Source organism: Aquila chrysaetos, chromosome 12 (genome assembly GCF_900496995.4).
Source record: "Aquila chrysaetos chrysaetos chromosome 12, bAquChr1.4, whole genome shotgun sequence".
NCBI classification, from domain to species: Eukaryota; Metazoa; Chordata; class Aves; order Accipitriformes; family Accipitridae; genus Aquila; species Aquila chrysaetos.
Genome location: NC_044015.1, coordinates 1,553,023 through 1,580,779, shown reverse-complemented (window position 1 = coordinate 1,580,779; position 27,757 = coordinate 1,553,023). Strand labels below are relative to the sequence as shown.

Sequence of the window (27,757 nt, the reverse complement as noted above, 5' to 3'; positions counted from 1 at the left end):
GCTGCTGCCTGCACCCCCACCCGTGCGCACCCCCCCCACCCACGCTCGCACACCCCTGCCCACCCGTGGGCACCCCTGGCACACGCAGGGGCACCCCTTTCCCCGGCTCCCCCCCTCCCAGCCCGACCCTGAGCCGTTGCAGCAAGGGCAGGCAAGGGCAGCGCAGGCAGCAGGAGACCCCCCCCCCCCCGGCCAAACCCCTGCACCCCAAAGGGCAGGAGGGGGCAAAGTCAGGCAGCTTCTCCCAGCACCGGCACCGGGCAGAGGGTGGGAAGCGGCAGGGCCCCGGCGGATGATGTGGGGGGGCCGGTGCGGTGCTTCGGCCACTGCCACGGGGGTGACGGACACGGGTTCAGAAGCCGTACCTTCGCTCCTTTATTTTGTAAACAGTGTTTTCCTGGCACGGTCCCTGCTCCTGCATCCTTCTGCTGTGACTGGGAGCACCGAGGCAGGATGGGGCCCCCACGGTCCCCAGGGACCCACCAGGAGGGAAGCCCAGCTCCCGCGGGCCCCCCCCACCAGCGAGACCCCCCTGGGGCCCGGGCAAGGGCAGGGCCGTGGCTGCAGCAATGCCCCCGCGGAGCACCCCGGGGTGCCCCCAGCGCACCCCACAGCGTTAGGGGACACGGAGAAGGGGGATGCCAGAGCATCCCTGGGGACATCTCTGCCAGCCAGGTCCCACCGCAGGCGGCTGCTGTTGCGGCAGGGAGAGGGGGGACGGGCAGCAGTCCCCCTGGGGCAGGCAGGACACGTCACTGGTGCTTCTTGCCCATGTGCAGGCTGGCAGGAGTGGCGGGCAAGAAGAAGGCAGGGCAGCGCAGGCAGCGGTAGGCCAGGAGCTGGGGCCCCAGCGCATAGAGGACGTTGGTGATGAAGAAGCTCCACCAGACATCTTCAGGGGTCTGGTAGGGGAAGGGCGTACGGCTGTGCAGCGAGGAGCCCAGGTGGGAGAACTGAGCCTGGGGACGCAGAGCAGGAGGTGGCATGGGGTGGGGGGGTCGGCAGCGATGGGGTGGCACGGCGGGGGGTCCGGCAGCAACGGGCTGGCCCGGTGCAGCCCACCCGGCACCAAAGGGTGTTTTGCAGGAGCGCGCCCAGCGCGCATCCTATCTATAGACCTTCGGGCTCGCTCCAGCCTATTTCTGTCAAACTAATCCCCGGCTCCATTAAGATCCACCGAGGCCAAAGTAATTATTGGGCGGCGGCGGTGGGAACTGCTCCACATGCAGCCGCGGGTGCGGATCTGTCCCCCCAGGCTCAGCCCTGGACCCCCGCTTGCTCTCTCCTGGCTGGGACCAAAACCCAGCCGGGGGGTCCTGCTGTTTCCCCCCCCCCCCCTCTGGAGAAGGATGACGGGCCAGCCCTCACCTGCGCGACGGCACCGGCAAACACCAGGCTCCAGTCGGGCAGCCAGGAGCAGCCGGGCAGCACCAGCCCGTAGATGCAGAGGCAGAAGAAGGGGAGGACGTAGAACATGTAGATCAGCATCTGGAGGGGAGGACACGGAGAGGGTCACCCCGTCCCCGGTGGCACGGGGCAGGGGGGGGGTCCAGCTCTGCCTCAACCCCACTCACCTGCACTTTGGGGTAGGCGACGGGGTCGCGCAGGTATGGCTCACGCTGGTAGATATACTCAAAGCACGAATCGGCGGGACAGTCCAAAACCACCTGGGGATGCAGAGAGTGGAGGGGAGGTGGGTGTGGGGCAGATGGACCCTCCTTAGGACCCCCGCGGCCCCTCTGGGACTCCCACAGCCCTCTCCGGTACCCCTGTGCAGGGACCCAGCACTCACCATTCCCCTGAAGAAGGTGAACGCGGCGGTGAGGAGCAGGACCAGGACCAGCCCCATGTCCTGGGGCCGCTGGTACAGGCGCTTGCGTTGCTCCTCTGCAACCTGGGAGAAGGAAAATGCTGTATTTTCAGCTCTGCACCCTGTGGTCCGGCCCTGGGAAGGGGATACGGCTGACGGCTCCTGGTGCAGCTCCCCGCAGAGCCCCTGCCCCAGCTCCGGCTCCCAGCTCACCTTCTCAGGGCTGAGGCACGGCAGGGCCTTGGGCTGCTGGAAGAGCCTCCCCCCAGCCCAGATGGGGATGAGGATGTAGGGCAGGTTGAGGAGGAAGGCAGGGCTGAGGTCGGAGCTGTATTTCCCTGGGGAAGGAGAGTACAGGATAGGCACGGCAGAGTGCTCAGTGCCCAGTATCGATACCTGCTGCTTGCCCCCAGGTCAGCACCTTCCTCCTCTGTCCGTGGGACAAGTGCCTTGGAGCAAACCCGCCGGACAGTCGGGGGGATGGATGCAGCCTGGAGGGATCAGCAAGGGCTGGATGCGGAGTCGAGCCCCCCTCCGCGCCCCCGTACCTATCAGGTTCCCAAGCAGGAAGACGACGATGCTCATCATCAGAGAGCCCAGCCAGAAGAGACCCAGGTTCCTGTAGCTCTTTCTGCAGAGACATCGGGATCAGACAGCTCTGCCAGGCTCAGAGCTCCCCTCCTCACAAAATTCGGGACCCTCCCACCCCCACGAGCCCCTCCAAGCTCTCCTCTCCGCCGCCATCCCCGCTCACCTCTGGCCGATGGCCGCGATCATGGCGAGGTAGAGCCCGTAATGGACGATGCCATCCCAGTAACAGATCATGATGCCGTGCGCCGTGCGCAGGTAGGGCTCACCCTGCCCGTTTGGAAGAGAGCGGATCATAGGGGGTTGGGGCAGGCGCTTTTCCACACCCCCTCCCCAGGGGACCCCGCGGGAGCCAGGGCTGCTTCGTGCGTGTTCCCTCTGCGGCAGGAGCAGCTTCGGGAGCAGGAGCAGCAACCGTGCTTGACCCGAGTGCACGGGGCTGCTCGTTGCACGGCCGGGGTGTGCGAGAGCCCGAGGTGGGGTGAGGTGGTACCTCTCTGATGTAGACCTCCATGAAGCCAGAAATGTAGCCATCCTCCTCCAGCGAGATGATCAAGTCGACGATGGAGGTGAAGGAGAACACCACAAACACTGCGGGAGAGCGAGCCAGCTCTGAGCGGGTTCCACGGCTCTCCCCAAATCCCGGATCTCCGCTCCCTGCCCCGGCACGGGATCAGTCCCCACACCCCAGGGGAGACTCACCGCAGAAAAGGGGGTCCTGGAAGTGGCTCCCTCCGCTTACGAAGAAGATGATGGAGAAGAGGCTGGCAAGCACCAGCACCCCTGTCAGCATCAGCACCAGTGGGCTGCTGCAGAACAGCAAGAGGGGTTCAAGCACCCGGGCAGAGCCAGGGGGGTGAAGCCCTGTTTCCCCTGGTCCAGCTGAAACACCCTTTGCCCCCACCGATTTTGAGAGGTCTCCGCTGAAGCAGGGAGAACGGCAGGATCAGCCCCTGCTCCCCGGCACAGACGGGGTCCCACTGCGGCATGGGGTGCTGCCCATCCTCTGCGGGGGGCAACCGGCTCCTCCAGGGTCTGAAATAACCCCGGGGAGGCAAAGCCCGGAGGAAGGCTGGGTCTGACACCCAGGCGTGGATGGGGAAGGGGCTGCCCGGCCAAGGCTCCTGTGTCAGGGCAGGGGAGAAGCCCCAGCGTGGTTCTCCCTCTCCCTCTGCAGGCTGTGGCCATGGGCCACTGTTACAAGAGACCGGGAAACCGATTATAAAAGCAAATCGGTAATGAGGAGACAGATACTGAAAACATGTCCTAAGAGAGTGAAGAAGTTGTAGGGAAATCTATCCTGAGCTTGCTGCACCCCTGCAAGAAGCACTTGCATCAGCTGAAAGAGTTGCAGCTCTGGTCTAGCCAATACTTCAGCTACGAAACATGGAAAACATTACGGTATTTTTCACTCCAGCCTTTAACCCTGCTACCAAAGAAAAAGAAAAGGTAAGGTCGTGGCTGACTGTCTGCACAGACGCCGGTGTTAATAGCTTATCCTGCAGAAACACCCAATTACCAGCCCGAGCGCTCCTCGGCGCAGCACGGCGGACGTGCCGACCAGGGACGAAAGGCCAGCCGTCCCCCTGCCCCAGGGTCACCCGGCTGAGAACAGCTCGGGTCTCATTTATAGGAGGCTGCGGCAACACCCGGCTCGTGATTGCCTTGGGCAGGTGGAATTGCTCTTCCAGGGACAGGGACAGTGGCCGGGGAGCACAGGACCCCGTGCCCAGGGACAGGATGGGTGTCACAGCAGCACCGAGCGAAGCTGAGCTTGTCCTCACCGCGTGCCCTAAGCATCCGAACCAACACAGATGCTCTTGAAAAAACTTCAAAACAATCAAATAATTGAAGTGTCACCACCTAAGTGCATTATTACTAGTGTATAATTAATTACTACACAACCAATTACTCCCACAGAATGATTAATTCAAAATTCAAATACAGATGCTGCGGTGGAGTAGCACAACGCGGGGCTCCACCATAAGACGTGATCGTGCCTGTGACGGGGCTCGAGACACACCAACACGTGCCGGCACCGGGGCCACCCCACACACGTCCCAGCACCTTGGGGTGCCGCGCTCAGGACACCCAGCTCACCCTGCCAGGCTGAGGGTCTCTGAGGCCACCATCGCTCATCCTGCAGCGGGGGCTAATTAAGAAACAGGGGGACGTACCCCCTCCACATCCCCCTGCAGTGCCTGGGCAGGAGAATAATATTGTTATGGGCTTCAGTTTGGGGGGCTGGCTGGAGGGGTCTGTGCTCCCCACAGCTACAGATGGTTTTTACCCGGTGCCACATCACGCAAGAAGGGCTGCGGATTTCATAGTGATGGATCCCGGAGATCTGGGCTGTGATGGTGAGGCGCCACGTGGGATGGAAGGGAAAGAGGAGACCAAAAAGATGGGAATGAAAATCAGGAGATCTTTAAGTAAAGCTTGTCAGGTGGCCAGGAAAGGCCCGGCTCAGCGATTAAGAGAAGTTTGGCTAAAAGCGCTTCCCGCTGGTAAAGGAAAAGCAAAAATTAGCTATAAAAAGAAATATATAACGAATGAAAAAAGGAGGGTGAAGGGGTCTGGCAGGAATGAAAGGGTAGAAAGTGCAGTAAAGTGATGAAAGAACACAAGAGGAAAACCCCATAGCTGGCAGGTCCTGGGGCGTGAGACTGGAAATAAGAGAAAAGTGACCAGCCAGAGTGTGGTTTTACACAGAGGAACAACAAAGCACGTAAGGAAGCGGTGGGGCTCTGGCCGGCTCACCGGGGAGCTGACCCTGGCTGGCGGCTGGTACCAAATCCCCCGAGGCGAGGGCGATGGCCGGCCGGGGACCTGCCGAGCGGCCAGAGCGCGGCTGGGTTGGGGCATCGCGGGGGTGTCACTCAGCAGTAAAACCGAAAGCGGGGCGTTATCAGGCAGCGTGACGGTGGCGATGACGAGGCCGGCATCGGCCATGCTGGGACGGGGCAGTGGCCGAGTTGCTGGGGGGGTTGGTCTGGGAGGGGGAGACGGGGCTCGGAGAAGTGCCCAGCACCCAGGGAAGCATGGATGAATATGAGGGGGACACCCAGTGTCGGGGGTCCTGTCCTTCTGGCCCGGGGGGCTGCGCGGGGGCCAGGTGGCTGGAGAGGATGCTCATAAATCAGGGAGGGTCTGAGCACCCTAATCCCCAGGGGATTTGGGCTGTCGGCGAGCCCCGTTACACCCCGCGTTGTGCAATGAGCCTGAGCAATGCTGCTGGTCTGTTCACTGATAACGGGATTTAAATGTCTTAAAGGCAACTATGAAACATGTCGGCAAAGTCCCAGCCTGCAGCGGCTTTTCCGTGGGCTCAGCCAGGGCAGAAGCACCTGGACCGAGCCCCCTGCCCCGGGCTGGACCCCAGTCCCAGGACAGAGCCAGCACCCTGCCTTGGACAACACTCCCCCATCGCCAGGTCCGGATGGGACCCGGTGGCGTGTCCTGGGTGGGATAGCTCCCAGCATCCTTGGACAGAGCCCTGTCCTGGGCCAGACTGGATGCTCCCCCCCCAGTCCCAGACTGGACCCAGCATCCAGGACCAGCGGAGGACAGGACCCAGCACCGTGCCCTACACCAGACCGCAGCATCCCGGTCCCCAAGCTTTGTCCCGGGCCCGCACTCACTCTGCCAAGGTGGTCGCGCCGTTGATGCCGAAGGCTACGGGGATGGCGAGCAAGGAGGGGGCGAGTGCGCCCGGCACGGCGGGGAGCTGCATCCCCGGCTTGGCTGCCGGAGCCCACGGACTTTGGCCCCACTGCCGGCAAACAGGCAGCGCCCTTAAAGCGCCCGATCCGCCCGGGAGGAAGGCCAGGGGGTCCGGGGGGGGGGGGAAGCAGGCAGCAGCTGAACACAAGTGTCTCCGTACGAGGGTCCGTGCTTGTCCCTGCACTCGAGGGCTGCCTTGAGAAACGGTGCTGAGGGCTGCAGGGGAAGGATAAAAGCACTCCAGAAGAGGCTTTGAAAGCTTGGGGACTGGGTGTTTTTTCTTTTCCAATTCATTCTGGAAACCTTAAGTACTTAAAAGAACCAGAAAGACACACCTCTTCAGATCTGTAAGAGGAAAAGAGAAGGAGCGCAGCACATGAAAGCCAACACTTCATCCCCACCTTTAATAATGAATTGAACTGAGCAGAGAGCAGGAGTTTCAAGGTCTCTGCATCCAGCTGGGAGCCCAGCATTCCCCCGACCTCCTCCTCTCACGCTCTCTGGCCAAAACACGGGCGTTTATCTCTCCCCTAGCCCGGGGAGAGACCTGCCTCAGTGATCCAGAGCTGGGCAGGCACTTAGAAACTTCCACCGTACTTAGCAGACACCCCCCCCAACGCAGCCACTCAACCTTTCCCCCCTCCTCACGAAGCCTTCGCAAACGTGCCACTGTGTCATGTCACTCTTTTGCCCTCTTGCTTCACAGTCCGGGAGCTGAATCGGCCGCCCTGCACTTTGCCCTGGGCTTGTTCGTCGTTCCTCCATGCGGGAGGAACTCAAACGCACCCCATGTGCCTCGTCACTGATGAGGAAAGGCTCGTTAGGCAGTGCTCGTTCAGCCTACAGCGAAGGGAGCGCACCTGAGAGCAAGGGAGGTTGAGATGTAATGAGATGGAGCTTTGCAGCCAAGAAACCACCCACCAGCCCCATTTGTACAGGGAGATGTACAAAAAGCAGCATGACACCCTGTAAAAAAAAAAAAGGGGTGCGTGAAACCAGATAATTTGGGGTGACGACGCAATAACCTTCAGATCTTCCCAAACACCAAACCCTCTACGAGCGTCACTCCAGTCTCCCAGCTCTTGCAACAGCCGCTCGGGGCAAACGAGCACCGACACCTTTGCCTCTCCCCAGCCGGGTGATTTCACGATGCATCCCCGTGCCACGCTCACCACGGGACTCGTGCTCAGCCACCCGCGTGTTCACGCCAGCCGGGCAGCTGGCACAGCGTTTGCATGGCCGGCACCGGGAACTTACACTTTGATCTAGAAGAGTCCAACTTTGGTGACCTTCTGGGCATGCCGCAGCAGCCGCCTGTTTGATTCGGTTTCTGAAGACTAAATCCCTGCTTTGTAGCTAATGATGGCAAGAAGGAGGACTGCGCTAAGTGGCTCGCCGGGTTTCTGCAGAACTGACCCCTGCCTGCTGCTCCCAGCAGCAGGGCACAGGGAATAGTGCGTGACTTACAACAATGTTAAAAAAAACAAAACAGAGCAGAGCAAAGCACCTATTGAGGAACAGTTATCAAGAGAAGGGGCTCAGGAAGACCAAGACCGCTGTGTTGAAATAAAGGAATAAAACTTTTGCCAACATGACATCAATGAAGTACTCGGGGATTGGGGGATTGCTGTAGTATCAGACTAGCTTTAAAGACCGGATCAGCAACAGCGGAAAGCCTGCCCACTCACCCTGCTGACTGACAGGTCACTGTCAGTGCCGAAAGGATGTTGTACTACATACATTTGGAATAAAAAGTGATTCTGAAAATGCCTCCACCCTCCAGCAGCCTCCCCACAAACCTCTCCTTCTATAAAAAAACCCAGCAGCAACACGGGCAGCCCAGCTTCAGCCCCGTGATGCTCCAGTCTCTGGCGATTCAGGAAAACCAGCTCAGCAGCTCCAGCTTGTGCCAGCCCAGAGCCAAGACCCAGCACCACTGCCACGACAGGGGGAAACTGAAGGGATGGGTGTCTTAACTTACCGGGAATACGCAGTTGTCACAGCGACCTTAATCATTTGAGCAGAAGCTTGGTCCTACTGAAGACCTGCCAGATTTCTTATCTTTATTTCCCAATCTTCCACGATTACTGCCCATGTTGATCAGCCGTGTACAAGCTGTAGCAAGTGTACGCAATGTGCCGGCACACCATGCACAGCAGCAAGCCAGCTCTGTGCCTTCACAAGGTGCTCATGCATTTTGATTTTTCTCAAAATGAAACCCTACTGAATTTACTGTTTCAAATGTTTTTATTGAAAGCCAAGTCCTTGACTCGATGTTGTTAAGAAAAGTTAACAAAAGACAATCACACGCCAAGTATTCGGACTGAGGGAAAACAAATGCAAAAGAAACTAAACCAACCAACCTCACTTTCTTTTCCCTAAGATGCTTGGAAGGAAAGAGTTCTAGAGCAGTCTCTCAGCCTACAAAAACCCACAGTAAGACCACTCTTTCAAAAAATTCAGTGATTAAAAACTAAGGAACAAATGAGTTTAATTTTATTTACAGACTGAATGAGGAAAATTTGTATTTGTGGAGGGGTTTCTTATGACAACAAAATCCAAATGGCCTTTGATAAGCTGTGCTCAAAGGCTTGGTTCTTCATCATCCAACTCCACAGAAAGTGTTAGCAAGTCTCTTGTTTTGCTAGGAAGCTGGGGTGAACTTAGTGTTCAAGAAACCAAGAGGCTGATGCCTCTGAAGTTGAATGAACTTGCCCTGCGCCCCTCAACCCTTGCAGCTGTGCTCCACATCAATCCACGCCTTGCCTTCCACAGGGCAGAGGTAAAACAACTAGGCACTGGTTTTGCAATGTCAGTTGAAGGTCAGACTATACTTCAGGCTACATGACAGCCTCAGAACCCAGTTCTTCAAGGAACAATAGCCTGACTGAACAATAGCCCCAAAAGCTGGGTCGGAGACAGTCCCTTGTTGTATTCGCAATTAAAAAAAAAACAAAACCACAAACCCCAAACCCCCCAACATCACTTCCCCCCCCCCCCCCCCCCCCCCCGCCCAAGAGCAGCCCAAGCTGCGTATCTGAACAGAGGATCTGCTGTTAGGCAACAGATGCATTCCTTGTAACATGGCACTGAGCTAAACACGAATGGAGTCCCTGAACTATTCTTATTGGTATCTTTGGTGCTACCCTTCCCCTGTCAGCAGGGCACCGTGTAAAGATCTCCGTTCTCACCTGCTCTGCTCTCCTCTCTGAAAACCACCCAGGCCTTGTTACGACACAGTTGTCATGACACTCGAGTGTGCAGTGAGTGGGCTTGCAGGCCTTTCTTCTGGGTGAAAGATGGTATTGTGACTTCAATAAGTTTTACAATATTAGCAAATAAGAGAATGATAATGCAGTTTCATAACATTTCACAGTAAAATTACAATTGTTTTGAAAATACATTGTCCCAAGAATATTCTCAGTAGTAAGGTCGTCGTGGATTGTTCTGTGGGAAATAACAAGAGAAAATGAATCAAAATTGCTGCCTTCACAGAACAATGAGCATCTGAGCTTAATTATCTGAAAAAGCCACTGAAAAGTGACATTTCTGACAGTGAAACCTGAGGCTTGCCCATCAAAAATTACAAACGTAGCTTTCTAGGTGTGCTGGGATACTGAACATAAGAGGCAAATGCAAACTTACAAGCCTTTTGCAACCAGGAAAACAATTATTCAAAATAAACCACGGATTCATGGACAACCCATCCACTTCCTTTCTGCACAGCATTTATACTGGTATGCAGCAGATAAAACTAAAACCAGGGGCTTTTGTATTAAAAAAAAAAAAAAAATTACAGCAAGGAAAACTGCACATCCATGGATGTTTCGGTAGCGATAATTTGATTCAGCATGAGAACAGAATCAAAGAGAAACTTTCACAGCACTTGCTCTCTTGGCTAAGCACTAAAAACACTCCCACCCTTACAAGATACGCATAGAAGCCTCAATGGATTTGTCACTATGTCTGCTCTGGTTTCAGGACCACCTTACCAATGGATTTGGTCGGAAGCGGTAGGCGAGCATCATTCGCTTACGGAATGCCTCGTACTCATCATCCTCCTTGGTTAGCTCGGCGGGACGATCAATGCCAAAACCAGCTCCATCCACAGCAGTAGTTCCCCTATTTGGAAAGAGGAAACAAAGCCTCCGAGGTAAGCAGATGTGACAGATCACCTTCCTCGTCACCAGAAATACCTGCTGCCTCTTGTCGTCAGAGCACAGAGAACAAGCATCAGGGAGCACTGGGCATCATCACACAGAGCGCGCTGCATCAAGACAGACAGCTAATACTGAGCAGCTTATTGCATTTGCCACGTTTCTACATTGCCCTTCCAAATCAATGACGCTTGCTATTGTTAGATGGAAGCAGTAGTGTCAACATATATTTGCTTAACCTTTTACAGCTGGAACAGAAATACCATCTACGCTTTGGACACCTCCCTACTGAATGGTTCTCTGACTGGCAGACTAACCTTTGGCAACCAAATGCGTCGATTTGTACCTCACTGACTGGAGGTACACAGAACTGTTAAACAACGTGCCTGCCTCCCATTCCGTCACTCCATAACAGTCCAAAACCAGAAGCAATTCCTCTCCATCTGCTGTAGCACCTTCTTATCCATTCTAAGAACATCAGAGATGGTGGAGCCCAAGCAAATCACAACCCTTGTTCAACCCTGTGATGGACAGAAACTGCCTGCCTTCTGTTGTTTGTAAGCTTTGCTGTTCTGATTACAGCGATCTTTTATCACAGGACTTCTCTGAACCAACAAGCATGTGGCCAGAGAGATCTTGCGAAAGAGGAGCAGAAGTGCTTTGTAGAGATACTTTCTATTGTGCAGTAAACAAACAACTGGTATTTCTGAAAGGATTTAATGCTAAAAAACAATTTGGAGTATTTCCTATCCCAAATATTTGGTTCTGAAGTTCAGCATATGTTACCAACAGATGATCCACCTAAAAAGAGATGCTCATCTATTTTTGGATAGAACTCTCATAAAGCTTTATTATATACAAAGCGTGATCAAATCAGAAAACTTCTGTGCAAAAGAGTGACGTCAAGACAGTTGCATGATCACACACAAAGCTCTCTGATCTGGACTGAAACATCTTTCAAACTCAGGTCTAGCAGTAGCAAATATTGGTAATTGCCTTTCACCCACAGTACACCAGGGACTAGCTAGCAGGCACCAACAGCGCTTCAGATGCAAAAGGCATGTTCTTTAATACTTAAATAAATTTATGACTTTGAAGATATGACTTAATCCTCACATGTCCTGGGAGAGGTGAGGTGCAGACAAGTATTATCTTCATTTTATACATGGGGAAACTGGCGAGAAGGCACCTCTCAGAAGAACGCACTATGCAAACTGAGATTAGAAACAACATACTCTTGGCTCAGATCATACCTCCTGCCCGACGTAAAGTAACAAACCCACACCTTGGGGGGAGGGAACCCCAAAGAAATCAGAAATTATTTTTCTCCTTTGCTGCGAGGATTCCATATTCTGTGCAAGTGATGAATTAGTCACATTCATTGCAGCTGCTTCCAGTAGGCTAGGAGCATCAATTATCAGCCCAAGAGGAAAGGACTAAATCAATAGTAGAACAACTCTGCTTACTTGCTGACTGGGTTTTTAATCCCCTGTCCATCCGAGCCAAGTCCCTCGCCTTCCTTCCAGCCCATTTTCATTAGCATTTGATAACCTATGTTTTCCACAGTCAGTTTGAACTCTTTGTATTCGGAATAATCTGGCTCACGTCCTTCCTGCAGAGACACAAAAGGTAGTGTTGGTTATTTTTTATATGCACCTATCTTTGTGGGTCAGAGAAGGGGAAAACCAGCTTCAGCTACTCAAACTTAGGATGGTTCTGGCAAACAATTAATAACTAGCATCATTTCTTGGGATTCCAGTTCTGCACCACCACAGAGAAGAAAATAGGTAAATGGTAAAGCACTGCACAGCCCTATAACATAATCTGCAAGAAGCAGGGAATGCTACTGTGAGATTAAGCTAAGAAATATTTAGCTCCTGAATTTAAAGTTGCTCACTGGATCAAGCTTCAGATACAGTTCTTATTTAAGCCAGGATCTCCAGGGAACTTCAGACCCCATGCTGATTACATGAAAACATTATGAGGGATGCGCCAGCATCAAGAAGTTCTACAGTTTAGGGAGAATTGGCAGGTATTGAAGTGCTTTCCATAAGCTTTTTGTAGGCTTTATATTTTCACTTTACTGCAATCATCTGGATAAAAATTCAAATTTCCTTGCTTGGCATCAGCAACCACTTATCCAAAACAGGAACAGCAGACAAATGGTGGGTAGCCCGAGAGGCTTGTCTATAATTTCAGCTAACGCCCAAATACTGTCCCAATAGTCTGTTCTCTAATTTGCTACAGCCATTTCTCTGCAAAGAGCAAAAAACTAACCCCTTGTTTCCTCCAGAAGTAACAGAGCTCCCAGTGTAAGGGCAGAAGTACCTCAAGGCTGCCAGGTAGCTAACTGCTGTGAAAAAGGGCTAAGCATGCTTAAGATCTTTCCCTCACTGCTACGGGACAAGTCTGAAGCATTGCCACTGCCTTGTGAAGTCTCTGCTATTTCACCTTCAATGCCTTGAATGTCTCCATGAATTTCTCCAGCTCATCAGGTGGAAGAAAGTCTCCGATGAAATGTTTCCCTCTGCCCATCTGGGTCAGCTGCTCAGCCCACTCTGCCCAAGACACAGATGAGAGAAAACAGCAATAACACAGTGTTCTTTGACTTGGAATTTCAGAGGGTTTGTGAAGCATAAAGCCTCACAGCAACAGACGGTTATTATCTCCACTCAACAGGCAGGGAAGCTACAGCACAGACCAGTGAAAAGTGACCCTGCAACTCTCATGCCAACAACGACATCTCAGACATCTCCCTCTGGAGGCCTTTGTACAACCGCAGAGCGAGCAAGACGTTTGCATGGCAGCTCCCTACACACCTCGCGTCTTGTCCATCTCCATGCGTCGAAGCTGGTGCTCCCATGTTCCCAGCTCACTGTCCACCTCTTCGTCGCTGTCATAGCCATGTTGGTGCTGCTGAATTGCCTTTTCCCACATCATCTGCATCTCCTGCATGGCTCGCTTGTGCTTCATGATCATATCATACATCTGCTGCATCTAGAGGAAGAGATGCAACAGTGCACTCAGTAAGACAACCTGTTCACAGGCAGCAGAGTCTGCCACAGAGGCACGCAGAGCTCTGCTGCAGAGCCTGCACCCGCCCCAGCTGCCATACAGAATACAGGTTATGACAACTACAAATCCCAACAGGCAGTGCTGTTGCTTGATCTGATCCGCTTGCTTCCCAGATCAAACAGGAGCATTATGTGCTGGTTCCTCCGACAGCGGCACCTTGATATTAACACTGAGGACTGCTGCCATCTGATCATTCCCACAGTTTAAACATCACCCTCATGTTCTGGCAAAAGCCAGTTCTGCTCTTGCTCCCCCAAAGCTCACAAGCATCCACTCACCTTCTCCCCACTGCTGAAGCAATACATAACCAGCTGCAGATGTGACACAACAGACCTTATAGATTTTGGGTTTTAGTTTGGTAGGACAGCAATTGGCTGGCTTAATTCATATTCCCCAAAGTCCTCTAATATTTCTGCTGACTGCAGCACCACATGATTCTTTGGCATTCAGCACAAATCCTAGAGATTTATTTGTGGGCCACTGGGAAAGTTTCTTTGCTATCTCCACCTTCATTTTCCCATCTAACCCAGTCATGCTGCAACACAATATGAATTTGGAAATAATTTCAGGGCATTACCTCCTGCTGCTCCTTCAGCTGTTTCTTCTGGGCTTCGGAGAGCTCCGTCACACCCACCAAACCAACTGGTTTCCCTTTTTCATAACCAAGACCCTTGAGGTCCTGAACTGTAATAAGCACATGTTAAAAGACTTTCAAAAAATCTGAGACAGCTGTTGAGACCAGTGAAACCACATCTCAAGATCCCCACATGAAGTTTTACACTCATTTCATGGTTCCAGCATCAAGACACTTAACTGAAGAACAACCGCCTGGTAGGACTTCGGAACCACAGGAGCAGGAAAGCCACTGGGTTGCACCTCCTTCACCAGCCAGCTCAGAGTATTCTCTCACCCTGGTCCAAGGCTCTGCCCACATCATGTTAGCAGACTCATAAACTATGTCTCACATCCTCAGAGGTCACAGTGCATGGCAATCTGCTACACCATGCCTTAAAAATCATTCCTCCTTAAGATTAATTCTCCTCATAAGGCTTCCTCCTGAACCCCTGCCATTGCAAGGAGTGATACTTAATTATTCAGAATTGAGTCACGAGCAGATCTGAGCCTGTCAGCATATCGTCCAATCTGTGCACGTAAGTGTCTGCTGATTACTATGTAAACAGCAACTTCATTCAAAATGAAAAGCAAATGACCACATTAGAATAAAGACATGAGCATTATGCTGCTTTTGGAAGTTGCCATTCCCCAAGGAGATTTTAGTTTCTAATCTACAGGCTCAAGAGCCATATTGCTAGGGATGTTGCCCCTGCTTTCAAAGAGGGGGCATTTTAAGTCTCTGCTTGACAATCCCATTGTTGTATCCTCCTTTTTCTGCAGCATCCCCTTTTGGAAGCTCCTCCTTTGGAATGATTTTTGCCATTTTATCAGATAAGCCCTGAAATTAGGTATTAACATTATCTGGGCAGGGCACCTACTGATTTAAAATGACCATACAGCACTCTGAATTCAAAGGGCAAGTTAAAGGAAAGAGAGAGGGGAAAAAAAGGAAGCCTATTTGTAATTGCTGCACCATGAAAGAAAGTAACAGAAACACTGCTGGGGCTGCAAAAAAACAGATTTACAATGGAGATTGTCTTGCAAACTTGGTTCATATATATATAGCAGGGCTGGCAGCTCCCCTCTAAAGCACCTCAGAGCTAAGATCCCAACAGTTAAATATTTAAGGGATTAAAAGAAGACACACAACCACACTTGAAAGCGCGCTGCATTTTTCAATACAAGGAAAAGGATTTCTTCCTAATGACTGCAAAAACCTCCATTTGAATGTAAGTCCAGACTACAGTTAAATGATGCTTCATTAATTATTCATTATCTATTAATTATGAAGCCCGGTAATAATAGGATCATTGTTCATGACACCAAATGTCTACACAGCATGCTAATTAGGCCCCAGGGGTCATCTTCTCCCTTCCTCTTATTCGCACTCAGGGCAATTGATCTGAGCACTCTTATCTCCCCTCCTTTCTCACAGGCTTTTGGCTGAGCACTCCACAATTGCAAAGTGGCTTCCTTAACTCCAGCTTCCCAAGGAGAACATAAAATAGCGCATCCACCCTCCTTTGCACAGCTACAGCCTCTGCACATTCACACCAGCACTGGGAGTCAACTCTGCAGGAAGAGTTATGTAAAACACTGCAAGAGGTTTTCCAAGAGGAGGGAAGCAAGAAGCCGTGTTACGCTAGGCTTGGTGCTAGGATACGCACTTTCAGCTCCCAAGAAATAAGAACAAATAGAAAAATAAACCTATCTATTATTGATAAACAGCCTAATTTCTGTCTTGGAGAGCACTGAGAATTGGAAACAGTTTTAATGAACACACTACTCCTGTTCCACATAAGGAAGAATCTGGCCCCAAATGTTATGTGAGACTGGGGCACTTCAGCATCAGCCCTAGTCAAAGATTCACCTCCTGTCTCAGGGCATGGGAAAGCTTTCTCTGAATGCACCGAGGAAGACTCTCTGCCCTTCACAGAGGTCAGCAGCTCTTTGGCTTAGTTCTGAATTGCATAAACACTCAGGCTAAGAGCCAGGCATGGCTCTAGAGGCCCTGTGAGCTGGTGGCTTGCCAGCATATATAACCACCTTAAAGGAGAAAGGTGAGACTATAGCATCTTCTTTTACTTCTCAGAAAGCATACAGCACTGCTCCTTCTTGTGCTAAAACTGGTTTGTCTGACTGCTCTGGTACCTTGCAGACTTTATGCTGAGAGATGCTGAAAGTCACTGCAGAAATTTAGCTCTGGGAGATATTTTTGTAGGCTTGGCCCAAAGTATCACAATACAGGCAAAGTTGACAGAAAAAGCAAAGCTCCACCCCAAGTCCACATCTGAAGATAGAAAAGTCTATTAATAAATAAGATCAGTCACTAAATTTGCATAAAAATAGCTAAGGTTTGTAAGTTCCTTACATCAGTCTAGCACTAGGCAAACACTATGAAAAAGATAAGGAGTTGCTTCTCAGTCTCGTGTTCAGCAGGCCTGGGAAAAATACATTTTTTTCCTTGAATGACATCAGCTTTGCCTACAGGGTTAATGGTGCAGTCTATCTGCAGCATTGGCAGAAGACTACCTGAAGGTTTATCCCTTTCCCACATGCCTGAAGAAGAGCTTGTTAGAAGAGAAGTGAATGTCCTTTAAGGACAGCAGGAGAAATCCCAGTACAGAAGTGCCTTATTTTTTGCTTCATAGTCTGAAGATCTTACTCAATTAAAACTAATCAGACCTAAACCAATCCAATATTAGGTTTCAGAAAATTCTAACGACAACCTGTAATTTCCCATTAGTCCACAGAGTTCACTAATCACAGTATCTCTGTTCTGTTCAGTTTTTCAGGTGTTTTAGTCCCTGCAGTACATATGCAGTTAAGTGTTTCGATATCAGTACATTTAAGAGGAGCCTTGTTTCTGTCCAAAAGGGCTACACTTTCTCCTCTCCATGATACTGATTTATTACTAAGATTAGACAGGAAAAGAATCAGAACAATCCTCCACTAATTCCAAAACAATTGCTAAGGATAAAGGACTAAGACATAGATATTTCGGTACCGAAACACACTGTGCAACTCTAACCTTCCACAGGACCAGGGGTGTAATTTGGAATTCTCTTCACCTGTCAGGTTGAAGATGTTAATTCTGAAAAGGGATTAGTCCATCTGAACCGATAAAAAAAAAAATCCTTCCCCCTGCAGAGCATTAACAGTGCATTAACGGTTGATTTGTTATGCCTGGCAAATTGTTTGCTGTCCTTTTCTTCTACTTGACACAAAGCCCTGCAGAAAGTGAGCATGTCCCTGTCTAATTAAGGGGAGGCTAAAAGAGCCAAGGGAGATTTCAGCAGGAAGCATGCTGGAATGAGCACATGGATACCCTTGCAGCCCCCCCCATTGCAGCAGGAGGTATTAAGACGGAATCTGATGCTTGTTTTGATAGCGCCTGCCCAGCTTCATCATCGAAGCTTCATTACTGTCTGCAAGAAAAAAAAATTACTCCAGAGGTACAAAATCAGGAAAGACTTTTGCATCCGATTTCTGTCTTACTATGAGAAGCAATTCAAGGTCAAACGAATAAGCCACCCAGGTTGGTATCTCATCCTGTATGTACGAGATGTATAGCCAAGACTTCTGTATAGGGCTGTGATCAGAAGACAGGATTACATAGGAACTTCTCTTCATCTACATTTGAAGTGCTGGATTAGGAGATAAGAGTCCTTCCTTCCTTCCTGACCTCTGCAGAACCAACAGACACCACAGCATATACAGCCAACCCTACATCTTACCCAAGCCTAGCAATCAAAGCTATTAATGGGTTGAGCAATTATCTCCTCTAAAGCCCAGCCAAAGCAGAAGACCCACAGACTTGCTGAAGCAATGAATTGTGCAGGATGACTACGTGTTGAGAATTATCTGTGGTCTCACCCCGCAGCTCAGAAAATTATAGCTTGTTTTCTATTACTTGTCCTACTTCATCTGTTCCGCTACTGCTTTTTGAAAAAGGTCCTTACTGAGGTACTTACTACTCTTCCTATAACTCTAGCCTCATACTATTAATTCTCTCAGTTTGCCAACACCGACTGCCTTATCTTACGTCTTCTCTTTCTCTTTTTCACATCCTTTCCCCATACCACACTAACTGGGCAAGGGATTCAAAGATGCCATCTTAAATGTCTACATTCACCTGTTGTCCTTGACTGACTCAGTTTTTGTATGCATCTCTAACTGCCTGCCTAATTACCTATCTGCACATGCACAGATGGGGCACCAGAGTTCAACCTCTGAGAGCTCCCTAGAAGTGCCTCAACTGGAAGAATTATCTTCCAACACTTGAAGAGAGCTGCACCCTCTGGCTGAACTTGGCAGGTGAAGTAACAGGAGCATGAGCCTCAACGCTGGATGAGGACTGTGAACCCTGTCTGTAATCAAATGAACTGAAATGGGTATAAATTGGAACTGGAAGTTATACTTGCATCCTCCAGCACTTGGGGAACAGCTATTCCCATTTAGCCTTCTGATCAGTTAGAGTGAGATGGAAGTGCTGCCCAAGGATTTTATCCTACCATGGGGAATAAGCACGGTTCAGCCTTTGATATTTGTTTTCTGACAGACTCTTTTCCTGAAGTGAAATAGCCCTAAATAGTGTAGAGGCTGAGGCTGTAATGAGCTATAGCACAGCAGGGTTTTAGAGATAGCTGGAGAACGATAAGATCCAATCCCTGGTGTCTGTGAGATAAAGTGGTTTATCTGGGTTTCCACACAGGGGAGAGTTAGCTGCTAGACCTAGCTGAAAGATAGGGGGCTGGCAACCAAGAAGATTACAACAAGAGATAAGACTCGCTGGGTTTTCTGTTTACAAAGCCAGCTGTGCTAAGGCAGAATGCACTCCCCAGAAAAAATGGTCATTCAACACAATATACAGACCCACTAACCTGAAAGAGGGGAGGGAGAATCCAGCTGTTGGACAAGCTGTGGGAGAGGCAATTCAACCTTGTCCTCCTCTGGCCCCCACCTGCTCTTCCGTTTCTTTTTAGTAGTGCCTGTACCAGTAGCTGTAGTTGTTGTTGCAGCAGTAGTTGTAGCTGTCTGATCAGGTGGAGTTGTAGAGGATGATGGTGAAGGTGAGGGCAAGGGTGAGGGCACAGGCAAGGGCAAAGGCGAGGGCACGGGCAAGGGCAAAGGCAAAGGCGAGGGCACAGGCAAGGGCAAAGGCAAAGGCGAGGGAACGGGCAATGGCAAAGGCAAAGGCGAGGGAACGGGCAAGGGCAAAGGCAAAGATGGTAAGCACAAAGGTGATGGTGATGCCTCAGGACTGGTCTTCCTTTTCAGACTGGACTCTACAGGCAAGGGGGCACACACAGTGCTGGTTTTGGCCTTACGGAACTCCTCCAGTTTCTGCCGGTAATACTTGTAGCCTTTGCTGTTTGGCTCATACAAAAACCTGTAAAGAGGAAAAAAAAAAAAACCAAAAAAAAAAACCCAGGAAGTTTAGATGTAACAGTCCTATGCAGGGGTTGGATATAGCACAGTTTGGTTAGGGCTTTTCTCTCCTGCAATGCTCTTGCACAACTAGCCTTCCCACACACTTCCTTGCTCTCTAGCACCATCCTGTGTGTATGTGCATGCAATGCAGGGCTCCATGTGCTCCTGCAAGGTAGGCTGCAAGCCTTTGGGATCAGGAAGCCTATTTGCCATTCATGAGCAAACCACAGCTATTTTTGGTGCCAAATAAACACACAGCACTAAAAAGGATCATGTTACATTTGTGGAAACGCAAGGTCCTCCCCCAGAATTCACCTGCCTTCCAGAGCACGTTTGGAAAAATTGCAAGGGCTCCACAACATGTCGGGTTTCACTTCACAGAAGAAAACAAACATTCAGGTCTTACCAATGGGAAAGCCAAACCACTGCCTAAAGAAACTGCTCCCAGCCCTCTATTCAAGCTAGAAGTGTTGACATTACCAGTCTGCTTAATTACACCATGACTCCTCCTTCTGTTCCCTCATACACAAAAAAACATTGCTTTATTTGCTACCCCTTCCAGAAATAGGCATCTTTGACCTTTTGGGTAAAATAAAACTCCTTAGTCTCTGTGGGAAGAATATGAACAATCCTCAATCTAGCAGCTATGCAAAAAAAAAAATAAAAAAATCTACAGTCATGTTTGTTACAAACATGTTATCTTTTTGCACTCACTCCAGTTTAAATACTTCACACAGAAAACCTGTCTATTCCTAACTCCTCTACAATCTTCCCTTTTTAAAGGACCAGTTTAACACTTGATGTAACCTCTCCTCAGCACAGTGCCTGCTCCCACAACAAAACATAAGCGATGACAGGCCTTTCCCATCTATCGCTACACAACATGCACAGGCAAACACAAACAGTTCTCTAACGTATTTTAAAATTCACTAAATGTGGTCTTGCATCCCTCCATTTGAATAACAGCATTAACGATTGCTTCAGGACCTAGCCGAGGGCAGGACGGGGCCCCCCTCAACAGCAAACCTGATGAAATCCTAACAGAGGAGATAGTGTTTAACTTGACCGTGCCCAGGTGGGATCACAGCGGTCTTTTAAAGTAAATAATGAAGCACCTCAGATATTAGCACATCTGTCTAATGAAATTCACAACACAAAGGGAGTACCCCAGAGGGCCAGAAGGCAGCCAATAAAATGCCAAAATATCAGCAACAAAATAAGGCTTCCTGAGCCCCACTTCACTTCCAGGAACACACCAAATTGTTCGTAAGAGCAGAAAAATGAAACATGGATGAGACCAAAGGGAGGCATTAAACAGCTGTCAGTGAGCACTGAAGAGAACAATTCACACCTGAAAGGCTGAAAAAGATATTCCAAAGGGGGACCTAATGGTGAAGGAGTGCTACCTGTACGTTAGTGAAGATGCTGTGTAAAGAGCAACCCAGGAAATTAATTGGACAGCAGTGGTATGAGTGGTGGATGGGGGCCCACACCAAAGCACAGCTATAGGGAAAAGTATAAAGGTTAGAATTATACTAGCACATTGCAACAGAAAGCAGGTGAGGAGGGGTGGAAGTCGTAAATTAATTTTGGGGAAAGCAAATCGATTTCTCTCTCTCTGTGGCTTGCTTTAAACTGTGAAGTTTGAGAATGTAAAAGTATCAGTTCTATATAAGTGCACTGTTCTTGCAACTTCAGAGTTATCACAAGCTTGTCTATTGTTTTCCCTTAAAAAAAAAAAAAAAAAGACCCATCCAAGCCCCACCACATTACACTCAGTAGCAGGTTTCTTCCTTTACCTGAAAGCGTGGTTCTCTCGGTTGTTCTGCAAGGCAATAGCTTCCACCTCGGGACCCCCGTCTGCTATGAACCTGGCCAGTTTCTCAGCAGAGTTCTTTGTCTCTTCGTCGTCTGGGGGTGAAACTTTAAGCAGGCTGTCAGTACTGGGCCCAACTCACACAAGCAACAGTCAAAGCCTATCTGTTCTAAGAACCCCAAGAGCAGAATAAGGGCAAAAGGTCGAGTTTAATTTTTAGAAGTATTACACATAAACAGTCATAGAGTTTATATCACAAAAACATGATATTGCATAAGGTTGTACAACAACTTTGTAACCAGAGGAGTGCCCATTCACACATCAGCTTCCTCTGTGCCAGGAGCTAGATGAGAGCAGATTAACAGACAAACCAGCTTTTGTCTTCAAAGATGGACACTTGTTTCTCTCTACAGCAGAGGAAGTCTGTTTCTTCCTCATGTCAGGCACTCTCCCATAGGATTACAACTCAGCACTCACAATTATCTCTAGTTAAAGACTTTGCCACCAACGTCCCCAGGAGCAATGGGAAGGCCTTAGAAAAGGTGGCAAACTAATACTGCACTGTAATCCCACTTGTACCTACTGTCACTACACATCTGCTGGCCATTTTAGGAGAGGGTTGTAGGACAGAGGAAATTCTCCATGGAACAGTCCCAATCCTCCTCACTTGGAAGAGCTGGCTACTGCAGCCTTAGTCCAAAGGCACAGAGAAGGCTCTGATCATTAATATTTCAAGCATATTTGATGTTTATAAGGAGCCAGGCAAATACATTATTTAGCCACAACAGCCTTATATGACATTTGCTACCTGCACAGTACCAGTGCCAGTACTCCAGTGTGCTGGCACAGGACCAGGAGGCAGAAGACATGATTATAAGCCATGGACAAGTCATAACCTTTCCTTGCTTCAATATTCCACACCTGTAAAGCATGGATAATACTGCTCAGCTTCCAAACTGTTGTATCAGTTAGTTGATATTGGTAACAAGCTCTTTCAGCCTACAGTCTATTAAACCATGATTTGTTTGAGCTGTTAACTCATCAGCATGACAGCAAAATTGCATTAAGACTCCTTTCCACAGAAAAGGAAGCTGACACAGAGAGGCTGAGTGATTTGCCAGGGCCACACGGCAGACCTGAAACAGAGGCTGGACTAGAAGCGATAAATGCCTGGCCCACAGACCACACTTCACTCACTAAATAATTTCTGTCTCAACACAGTTAACCAGATTCCACTGCTCACACCACCTGTCTGTTGGCAGATCATCCACTTCTGCTGTTTTCCCACCTGAAAGCACAGTCCCTTACTTGCAAGGATTTATGTCCCAAGCAGAAAATAAAACTTCAGATAAGGAAATGGCAGCAGAAATGGGGATTATGTTCAACCAACAAACAATTTTCATTTATAACAAACCAAGTAAGAACACCTGAGAAAAAGCACTTTTCCTAAATGCATTTTCAGGGCTGAAACACTTTCCAGAACACACACAATGGAGAAACATTTTAGTTCGCTTTAAGTATTTTGGAGAAATATGAGGAAAATCTCTTTCAAGAGCTCTTTACGTAGAAAAGTATAGTATGGTATAGCATGCTGTGGGCTTGGGGAACAGCCATTTTGGCACAAGAGTTTGATGTCATCATGGTGATGTTTGATCACCATCTCCTTCCATTTTGAAATTTTATTTACAAGCAGCAGATTGACAGCCAAATATCCACCCCAACTGCTTCCAGAACAGACCTAACAAGCAATTACAGTGAGTGAAGAGGTCAAGTTTAACTTATGCAATTCATATTCTCCAGATCCCAGTCTTAATTACCTTTCTGAGAAGAGGATGCCTGAGAACTTTGATTCTCTTTTCTTATCTCCGCCACTTTCTTTCTGTAGTAAAGGAATTCTCTGCTGTTCTTATCATGCAAAAACCTAGGGTGAAGATGGAGGGGAAAAAAGGGCAAAAAATATGCATCAGCAACAACTATACAAACATTGATACTCTGGCACATAAACAGCTCAAAACCAAACCCCACAAAATAGATACTCAGAATACACTTAAAATGTGGATTACAAAGTCTTCGGCATGTATAAATACACATAGCTTTAATCTAAGGACTTGCATCCAAATTTTTTGTCACTTGAAGGGAAATAAATAACAGTCTCTTTGATATAGGAAGGAATCCTCTGTCCACAGCCACACAGAGTGTCAATGGCAGAGGAGACAAAACCAGTCCTGAGATCGAGACCAGTATCCCCATATGCTAGATGAGACAGGCAGCCAAACCTCCCAGGCTGTGTTCCTAACGCTAGCTGATCTGCCTCCTCAGCATCATCACAGTATCACTTTCTGCCTCAGTTTCCCCAGCTATAAACAATTACTCGTAACAAAGCTCAAATCCACCCAATGATAATTAAACCAAGCACATCTGCAAGAACCATATACACAAGGCTGCTATTTTTCTCCTAGAAAGAGACAGCGTTCTGCTTTGAAAGACAAGACTTATCATCACACTTACGAAAAAGCTGGGTTATCCTTGTAGTCTTCCATAGCGACCTTCTCTAATTCTGGTCCCCCTTCAGCCACGAACCTAGCCAGCTTTTCCACCACTTGTCGGGTCTCCGCATCCTCTGGGGGTAAAACTTTAAGCAGGCTGTCAGTACTGGGGTTCAACTCACACACCAAACAGGCAACAGGTACATTACTTCTAAGAACCACGGCGGCAGACAAAAGTAGAACGGGAACGGGAAGAAAAAGGATGAAATGGGGGATCCAGTCTTACACAGCTGTACAAATTACAATCCCTAGGTTACTGTCAGCCTCTGCACTCCCCTAGTAGGAAGTTAATATTTTGTCTAGATTTTTCCTACAAGGAAAAGCCTAAGATTTGGATCGTCACAGTTTAGGGTGCAACTTCAACTGCAACATAATTTGCTTTTGACAATTCTACTCCATATGAAACACAATGGGGAGGAACACGAATTTGGTTTTAACAGCCACATTACTCACTAAAGATTACAGATTCCAGTTCCCCAGACATCGCTCTATATCCAGCTAGCGGAGGCAGATTGTGTAGCTGGAGCATATAGCTCTTCCTGCTGGCACGTGCCCGTGTCTCAACCCTCACTTGGAGGGAATCCCACCAGCGATAAGAGGAGAGCTCAGTCTCCAAGAAACTGTATTTTGGCTTCTGTGCCAAGAAAGGAACTCACTAACACTGACAGCGATTACAGAGCTGATGCAGGACACATTCAATGGGAACTAAACACAGGCATTTGTCTAGACAACAATATTTTGGGTAGGGCACTGAACAAAGAGCACACAGGAGTAGAGTTGTCCACACTGATCTAGACTAGATTTGAACCCACGATCTTTAAATTAAGGGTTCATATTCCATCTTTGCTCTCTGCAGCCAGTGGCTATTTCTCACATTCCTGCAGTGCATTTCACGCTTAAGTTCAGACTTGCTAAGATTATGCTTTTATAAATTCCACCAGAAATAGCTAGACATGGTTTTGTACACATATAATGAAATAAATTATGACACAAAGCTTAGTGTGACTTATTTAGCAACTCCAATCTAATTTTATACTTGATTAATATGCACGCATGAAATTCAGATTATTAAGCAAACCTGCCTTCTGGCTTCCTAGTCAAGGTTAACCAGATAAACTTGGTTATTTAAATGCTGCAATATTCTTCATTGGTTTTTTACCCTACTTAAAGCAGTCAGGACCTAGAGGTGAGATTTTCTAATGAAACTTTGAAAAGAGGCAGGAACTTTGATTTTACCCGATCATAGTTCCATACCCAACATGTAATCTTATTAACACATACAATTTTTCCCCCTACACAGCCACTCCCAAACTGAGGACTTTTCATTTTCTATCATTTAAAAAACTAAAATTCCATTTTAAATACAAGCATTATATCTATATATTTTCTAGACAACTTAGCAGTAGGCATAATATCTGTCAATTGTACTAAAGCAGAATTCTTATGATTAGCAAACAATCAAGCTCCATTAAGAGTAGAACATATTTCTTCTCTACACATTATTTTCGCAGAGACTTATAGACCGGCCTAGCGCTTGCCTTAATAACTCAAGGGAAAATAAATCCCCCTAGGCACAAAACAGACCTGGTCTAACTATGGCGAGTCACCCATCTCCCATACCAAGCTCAGGCTGGATCAGTAATAACTAAGAGCATTCAGTCCTCAGCTTTTCTGCTGAAGCTGGCTTTGGAAGAGTCCACCAGCATTAACTGGTGTCATTAATATTTCATGATGCAGAAGTCTGCACACAGGAACTGTGCTAAGACTACCAATTCACAGCATAAGGTAAAAAACCGAACCCTCCACTGGGGAAAAGTGTTGAAGGAATCCTGTTCCACACTCATCTGCTATCACTAGGGTAAGAAGACCTGCACCCCAAAACAAACAACATAGTACAAGGCGTCATTTACCTTTAATTTCCAACCACTGCTCATAATCTTCCTCCTCATCTTCATCTGGCGACTGAAACACACTGAGGCGGTTAACGACTGGGGTCTGTTTGGAATGGGAGTAGTTCTTCGCTTGGTGCAGCATGCTGCTCAGGACCTGACCGGGGCGCTTCCCAAACAGCATAGGTTTCTTCCCAACATTTGATGCAGAAGTGTTTGCCGAGTTATTAGTAGAACTTGGGGGAGGTTCTTAGAAAAGAATGAGGGGAAAATAATTCCTGTGCATCCTTACTGTTTTAATCTCAGAAGGTTACAAATAACAACTGAGGCAGTACTACAGCTGCAACAGGCTGTTATTTTCAGAGTAAGTTAAAGACACTGACTGGTAAAAGCTACATAACGAAATGAGAGCTGTGATGATTTTTTACAACGCAAGATTCAAGCTAGAAGAGAGATGCTTGCCTTTACAGCACCTATAGAGGGAAAGAGGGCAAACCACCCCATTGCATCTTGAAGAAAGACTTTAATCCAAATTAAAGGGATCATCATTGCTTTAGAACTTACTCGTACTGGTAACAGCTCATAGCAGGGTTTCTAAAATGAACATACATGGAGGCAGCTCACACAAAGCTGGTATCACCAGGAGAAGGAAGGCCTCCTGTTGCTCAGAAGTCGACCTACCAGAACTTGACTTTTCCTTCTGCAGCTTGAGAAACTGCTGGAGGAAACTGCCATCATTAACAAACTTGTTGGAAACACAGGCTTCATTGTCAGTACTGTCATCTCTGAATAGAAAAAGAAAAGTCAGTGATGGTACTCATCATCCTCCCCAGCCCTCCTCACATGCATTTATTTTGACCAGAATATAAGACAAATGCCAGTGACTACTAATTTCTCTCATCTAACGTTGAAAACACGTTTTCAAAAGCACAAGAACTATTCAGCTTGCTGCTTACAGCATTTACCCACACTCTCCACCCGGCTTGTTTACTACTCCATTGAAACAGGATTTCTGTGCTCTGTTACACTACCCTGCTTCCAAAACCCCCAGGCAAACATTTAACTGAGGAACTGTGCTAACTCTTAGGAGTCACAATTATAAGAAAGTTAACAAACAGGAAGCAGAAGGAAAGTGTAGTAACACCCTGTTAAAAATACAATTGCTGCTAGCACGTATCTGTTCTCACTAGTAGCTGAAAAATCTGGCTGGATCAACTAAAGTGCAAGTATCCTATTCTAACCTTTATACAATTATCAATTTCAACTTTCTCAGTATTCGCCTCCAAGCACAAGTGTAAAGCTCGTCTCTTCAGTTTCATTTGACAAACATGCCCGTTTTCTGCCAGCGAAGCTCCTATCTAAAAGCACCATAATTCACACGTACTCTCCAAACAGAGGTAGCTGTTGTATGCTCAGGTAATTCTGTCTCGCTTGCTGCTCCAGCCTGGCCTCAATTTCTCTCTTTTTCTGCGCTATCAGCTCCTCTTGGTGAAGAATATTCACGTTCGTCTTGGCCGATTTAGACTGCGCGACCCCAAACCACCGGCTCGCTTTCCCTATGGGAAAAGGCGGAGGGGGGGGGGGGGGAATGAAAATTAACGCTGCGGGGTTCGGGGCCTCCCCCAGATACCGGGGGGGATGATGCCACGGCCCTGCCACGGCCCCCCCCCCCATGACGTCTCCGCGGGTGAGTCGGTGCCCACGCAGCGGCGGGGAGGCCACCGAGCCCGGTACAATGCAGCCGGCCGGGGAGGGGTATCGGCAGGACAGAGGTCGGGGAGGAGGAGAGGGGTGGGTAGCTCGGCGGGACCAGCTGTACCTGGCGCATCCCTCGGGTTGTCCATTTTGGAGCTCCCGTCCCAGAATGCACCGCGCCCGGCGGGGCGGGCGGTGCCAGGCTGGTGTGCCGCAAAGGCTTCTGGGAGATGTAGTCCAGCGTAGGGGGGGATACCCCGCCTCCCTCCCCGCGCCTCCCGCGGTACCGAGAGCCGGTCAGGGGTTGAACCGGCTCGCTGGGGGGCGGGGGCGTGGGGTGTGTGCCGCCGCCGCGCTCCTTCCCCATCCCCCGGACGCAGCCCGGCGGCGGCGGCCGGTCGGACTACAAC

General features: G+C 48.9%; 2 protein-coding genes across 3 annotated transcripts; both read right to left on the bottom strand.

Moving 5' to 3' along the window:
- Positions 1-655: 655 nt before the first annotated feature.
- On the bottom strand, positions 656-8,139 carry TM6SF2 (transmembrane 6 superfamily member 2). 2 transcript variants are annotated; one of them, XM_030034100.2, is made up of 10 exons: positions 8,103-8,139; positions 3,101-3,207; positions 2,892-2,989; positions 2,565-2,668; positions 2,359-2,441; positions 2,024-2,148; positions 1,793-1,894; positions 1,575-1,667; positions 1,369-1,488; positions 656-959 (listed from the first exon to the last, which is right to left on the bottom strand). In XM_030034100.2, the coding sequence occupies exons 1-10, from the start codon at positions 8,135-8,137 to the stop codon at positions 753-755; spliced, it is 1,074 nt and encodes a 357-aa protein (XP_029889960.1). In that variant the 5' UTR covers positions 8,138-8,139; the 3' UTR covers positions 656-752. The 2 variants fall into 2 exon arrangements, with proteins under 2 accessions (XP_029889960.1, XP_029889958.1); XM_030034098.2 differs by lacking the exon at positions 8,103-8,139 and adding an exon at positions 6,040-6,176.
- Positions 8,140-8,349: 210 nt separating this feature from the next.
- Positions 8,350-27,537, bottom strand: SUGP1 (SURP and G-patch domain containing 1). Its single transcript, XM_030034054.1, has 14 exons — positions 27,472-27,537; positions 27,037-27,208; positions 26,334-26,437; positions 25,674-25,901; positions 23,726-23,849; positions 23,035-23,138; positions 21,201-21,324; positions 18,852-19,360; positions 13,931-14,037; positions 13,098-13,275; positions 12,730-12,836; positions 11,745-11,890; positions 10,114-10,243; positions 8,350-9,568 (listed from the first exon to the last, which is right to left on the bottom strand). The coding sequence occupies exons 1-14, from the start codon at positions 27,494-27,496 to the stop codon at positions 9,542-9,544; spliced, it is 2,085 nt and encodes a 694-aa protein (XP_029889914.1). The 5' UTR covers positions 27,497-27,537; the 3' UTR covers positions 8,350-9,541.
- Positions 27,538-27,757: the final 220 nt, after the last annotated feature.

Bases quoted from the DNA above. Each gene is read 5' to 3' on its own strand.
- TM6SF2 (XM_030034098.2), bottom strand. From the start codon at position 6,131: ATGCAGCTCCCCGCCGTGCCGGGCGCACTCGCCCCCTCCTTGCTCGCC. The intron at 2,442-2,564 runs GTGAGCGGGGAT...ATGTCTCTGCAG, and splicing joins ATCGCGGCCATCGGCCAGAG to AAAGAGCTACAGGAACCTGG. The intron at 1,489-1,574 runs GTGAGTGGGGTT...CCTCCCCTCCAG, and splicing joins TCGCCTACCCCAAAGTGCAG to ATGCTGATCTACATGTTCTA.
- SUGP1 (XM_030034054.1), bottom strand. From the start codon at position 27,496: ATGGACAACCCGAGGGATGCGCCAG. The intron at 23,850-25,673 runs GTAAATGACGCC...GCCTGCTTAAAG, and splicing joins GCAGTGGTTGGAAATTAAAG to TTTTACCCCCAGAGGATGCG. The intron at 19,361-21,200 runs GTAAAGGAAGAA...TCCTCTTTACAG, and splicing joins CGAGAGAACCACGCTTTCAG to GTTTTTGTATGAGCCAAACA.